Source organism: Bos indicus, chromosome 4 (genome assembly GCF_029378745.1).
Source record: "Bos indicus isolate NIAB-ARS_2022 breed Sahiwal x Tharparkar chromosome 4, NIAB-ARS_B.indTharparkar_mat_pri_1.0, whole genome shotgun sequence".
NCBI classification, from domain to species: domain Eukaryota; kingdom Metazoa; phylum Chordata; class Mammalia; order Artiodactyla; family Bovidae; genus Bos; species Bos indicus.
Window position 1 is genome coordinate 106,799,091 of NC_091763.1, and position 4,957 is coordinate 106,804,047.

General features: G+C 44.6%; 1 protein-coding gene across 1 annotated transcript; it reads left to right on the top strand.

Annotated features, from left to right (window-relative positions):
- Positions 1–1,954: 1,954 nt before the first annotated feature.
- Positions 1,955–3,016, top strand: LOC109558005 (olfactory receptor 9A4-like). The gene has a single exon (XM_019959494.2). It carries the CDS (start codon positions 2,075–2,077, stop codon positions 3,014–3,016), a length of 942 nt encoding a protein of 313 aa, XP_019815053.2. The 5' UTR covers positions 1,955–2,074.
- Positions 3,017–4,957: the final 1,941 nt, after the last annotated feature.

Here is a 4,957-nt window from a genome sequence, read left to right on the forward strand (position 1 = left end):
ACCCTAAGCTTGGTCTAATTAAGAGCAGAGTCCTCAGTGACTAAGTCCCCTTGGGAAGGAGGGAAGTGGGAGAGCAAAATGAAAGAGAGAGATAGACCCTTAGCTCCCCACAACACTGTTATTTCTGGACATTTTCCCTAACTCCTCCCTGAGGACAGTTTCCTTCTTCACCATGCATGGAAGCAGCACCAAGAAGCTCTGACCCTGTGTTCAGCTCAGCAGTAGCCAGACAGGAGTAGCCCTGCCCAAGCCCCAGAGAGCACGTGCATTAAGGTGAGTGTCTTCTCAGGGTTCCCCTGTACAAAGGAAAGTGTGGGAGAGGATGAGGATGGGGAGTTCTGGCTTGGCTGCCTTCTAGAGGAGGACGCCGAGAGTCTGGAGGCTGGGCCGGGGAGCAGCTGCAGAGCAGAGAGCAGAGGCAGCTCTTCTCTGACCCGGTGCTCGTGCAGGCGCAGCTCCTGATGTCGGTCAGCAGGCGCCTCTCTCGTTTCTTCATCTAGTGGAGGTTACAGAAAACTGGGGAGAAGCAGACCCCTGAGATCTCCCAATGGTTCTGTCTTTGAAGCCTGGATTCCCATCAGTGAAAGATTTCCAGAGGTATTGGGAAAGTCTCAGGAGGGGATGAGAGGAAGGGAAAAAGGTAATGTAAGGAGCAAAGGCAATCCGAGAACAGTAGGATCTCAGAGCTGCGGCCTTACTACCCTGGCCAGGACCATGTGGTATTCAGTCATAAAGACTGTGCCTATTCACTCATCATTCGTCAAATTTTTCAGCATTTATTTGGCTCCAGAATGTTTATATATATATATGTGTCTATAATATATGGACATGAATCTCAGTGAACTCCGGGAGTTGGTGATGGACAGGGAGGCCTGGCATGCTGCGATTCATGGGGGTCACAAAGAGTCGGACACAACTGAGTGACTGATCTGATCTGATCTATAATATATACAGAGGACATTTCTTGCCTCTTTGGAGTTTACATTCCAGTATCATAGTTCAACAAAATAAATGAATTTCCTCTCCTGCTTCCTTGTTTCATTTTTTATTGCATGATGGATGAACTATTTTATATACTTGTTTATGGAATAGCTTCCTTTCTGTCCTTGAACATAAGCACCACACAGGGATTTTTAGTCTGCTGTGTTCACTGCAGCGTTTGTTTAATGTTAAATGAAGAAGTGAAGTAAGAAATTGAATGTATGACATAATGTCAGATAGTAATAAGCACTATGAAGAAAGCTAACTGTCAGGAATGAACAGGTCTTTCAGGTTTTGGGGAAGGTGAATGGAAAGAGTCTTCCGAGGAGATGAAATTAGCATGGCGGGATAGACAAAGTTGGGGGCAGACATCCAGGCAACCTGAGTACTGAGCACCTTGGACCTAAACTTGTGGAAGTCAGGTACCATTTTTCTTTCCTGTCAAGACTTTTGCGGGACGGGGAGGGGGGATGGTGTAAGAGAAGATTGAATCTGCAAAGGGAAATCATCCGAAGCTCCAGAGTTTCCATTTGGAATACTACCTGATTTGTAACACAGAGATCTTAAAATCTGGGGAAAGCAGAGATGGTGCTCTGGGACCCTCTGCCTCTCTTCTGCTGAACCCTAGGGGATCTCTGTAATACCCACCAGGGTGAAGGGTGGGATAAAATTCACTCTTTTGAACATCCTCTGGAATGTCACTATATCATCTGCTACAGGTAAGCTAAGAGAAAAGAACAAACCCTGGATCTAAGGGACTGACTCAGCATGAAAACAGGCCAATTTTTAAGGTCTTAACCTGTGAAAATGCACATCTAGAGGGGAAAAAAGACAAGAGAGGTGTTCTTCACACAAGTGGAGAGGATGCTATCTTCATCCATTCCAGGCAGTGAACTTCAGCTGGACCGGAAGTGACAACATTTAGGTCTGACTTTGTGCAGAACATCCTTATAGGGGCACCTCACCTGGTTCCCAGGTTGGAAATGGTTCCTCATTCTAGGCTGTCCTTCTGTCTTGTGAGCAAGACCTGTGGAGCAGGTTTCTTTTCTTTTGATCTCTAGGTTTCCCAAGGAGCAGAAACAAGGACTGAAATATGAGCAATCACTCAAGTGCCACGGAATTCTGCCTTTTAGGGTTCCCTGGGTCCCAAGAACTACATCACATTCTTTTTGCTATATTCTTTCTCTTCTACTCAGTGACAATAATAGGGAACACCATCATCATTGTGATTATCTGTGTTGATAAACATCTACATTCCCCCATGTATTTCTTCCTTGGTCATCTCTCTGCCGTGGAAATGCTGGCAACATCTATAATCGTCCCCATGATGCTCTGGGGGCTGCTGCTCCCTGGGATGCAGACAGTGTCTCTGACTGCATGTGTCACCCAGCTCTTCCTGTACCTTGCTCTGGGGACCACAGAGTTTGCACTGTTAGGAGTGATGGCTGTGGACCGTTACGTGGCCGTCTGTAACCCTTTGAGGTACAATACCATTATGAACAGCCACACCTGCATCTTGGTGGTGATTGGGTCATGGGTGTTTGGGTTCCTTTCCGAAATCTGGCCAGTCTATGCCACATTTCAGTTTACCTTCTGCAAATCAAACATGTTAGACCATTTTTATTGTGACCGAGGTCAGTTGCTCAAACTTTCGTGTGGTGACACTCTTTTCACAGAGTTTGCTCTGTTTTTAATGGCTGTTTTCATTGTCATTGGTTCACTGGTTCCAACAATTGTCTCCTACATCTACATCACCTCCACCATCCTCAAGATCCCCACTGCCTCCGGCCGCAGGAAAGCCTTCTCTACATGTGCCTCCCACCTCACCTTTGTTGTCATCGGCTATGGCAGCTGCTTGTTCCTCTTTGTGAAACCCAAGCAAACACAGGCAGCTGAGTACAATAAGATAGTCTCCCTGTTGATTACTGTGTTAACTCCTTTGCTGAGCCCTTTCATCTTCACTCTCTGGAATGACAAAGTCAAAGAGGCCCTTCGAGATGGAGTGAAACGTGGCTGTCAACTCCTCAAGGATTAACTCTTCTCTCAATTTAGATGGTATGATCTTGACTTTAGATGAGTCAGTTATCTAGAAAATGCTACTCTTACATTGTCTCCATTACAAAAATAAAATAGAATCTACAACTCCTGATCAGGTTCTAGAAGTAGACAAGGCATGTAAAAATGTGATCTGGGCTCTACTCACTAGAAACTCACAGTGTTTGCTTCTATTTGCTTCCCCTGTGAACTCAAGAAAGTATATTTGGAGGATGTGGGAAGACCTAGAAAAAAGAAAAGCATACATTTTCATAAATGTTCTATTGGACCCATACTGGTTTATAATTCATCTTGAAAATGTGTTTCCTGGGGAAGTAATGAAATGGGCGTGTGAGGGGTGAGATGGATGGATAGTGAATTCAAAGGCAGAGATGTGCACTTTGTTCTTCATAAGCTCTTCCTAGTTCTTTCCCTATACTTTTGTGAAATTTCTTGACAAGATGGCTGTAAGTTTTAAAATATCCTGTTTCTCTTTGTCTGTTTCCTATTTTCCTGGACTCCTTGCTACCAATAAGTACACATGATATAGCCATTTTGCCACAGAATGAATCTAGAGGGGTGATATGGAGATGGGAATCCTTCTCACTTGGCAAATATTGGTGATGTGAAGATATGGAAATATTTTGGTCAGAAGGAGGAAAAACTTCCTTTTGCTATACTTCAGGGCATTGCTTTAGCCCCTCCCTTTTGAGGTGTACGTGTGGTAGAGACAGAGAAGAGTGAAATGACTAGTTCTGGAGGGAGCATCTTGTGTTTCACTGTCCCTGAGCACAGCTTTTTCTGTTCTGACCTCTCCCAGACCCAGACTTCAGGCTGAAGAATGCATTTTGAGTCTTTGTTTTCAAATCCAAGTGTCCCTTTCATAGGTTTTCTCTGAGGGCCGACCATAACAAATGAGTCACTACCCACTTCATTCCCAGTTCCTCAGCTATTGCAGGGCATGGCTGTTTGGCAGGGTAATGATTGAAATTTCATGTTGTGGGAGGAAGGGCTTTGGAGGTAGGAGTTTACTGAAAATGATGGCACTCAGTACCTCCTACCAGCTCTGAATTGAGAGGGGCAACTGAGCTGCCCAGCAGAGGCTGATGGGCTTCCTTATGTTTTCCAAGAGTACTGTGTGAGGATGCCTTTCTGTTGGTGGGCATAGGCAAGACCACTTTGCCTATTGAGTTACTTGTACTGAATAGGACCCCGAGAGAAGGTGGTGAGGGAGACCTTCAATCCAACCCATGCTCTGCTAGCAGCAAAGAGGCCCTGGTGGGACTGTGCTGGCTGAGAAAGGGTTGCAGACTCAAAGACAGGGACCCCTTCCTCTCAGGTTCATTTCATGAGGTCTCTTCTTCCTAGAGGAATCCCATTGTTCTAGTTCACTCACACAACAAGAGAACTTTTTTCTGATTTTCACAAAGCCTTGCACATCCTAGGCAGTATCCTTTGAGGTAAGTAGTATGATGTCCATTTCACAAATGAGAAAATAGTGAGGATAAGAGATTAAGTGCCTTGCCAAACATTACTCCGTCATCAGCCGTATCATATTCATCAGGTTGGAAAAAAGTAAACCTCTGGGAATACTGAATTGATGTGAATTCTGGAGAATAGACTTTGATACATTTCTTATGAGAATATAAAACACTGTGGTCAAGGTAATCACAGAGTCTACTCATGGGCATCACCAGATGGTCAATACTAAAATCAGATTATGTTCTTCACAGGGGAGATGGAGAAGCTCTAAATAGTCAGCAAAAACAAGACCTGGAGCTGACTGTGCCTCAGAGCATGAGCTCGTTATTGCAAAATTCAGCCTTCAAATGAATAAGGTAGGGAAAACCACTAGACCATTCAGGTATGACCTAAATCAAATCCCTTATGATTATGCAGTGGAGGTGATGAATAGATTCAGGGGATTAAATCTGGTAGACAG

Excerpts from the sequence above, each read along its gene's own strand:
- LOC109558005 (XM_019959494.2), top strand. The coding sequence starts at position 2,075 with ATGAGCAATCACTCAAGTGCCACGGAATTCTGCCTTTTAGGGTTCCCT.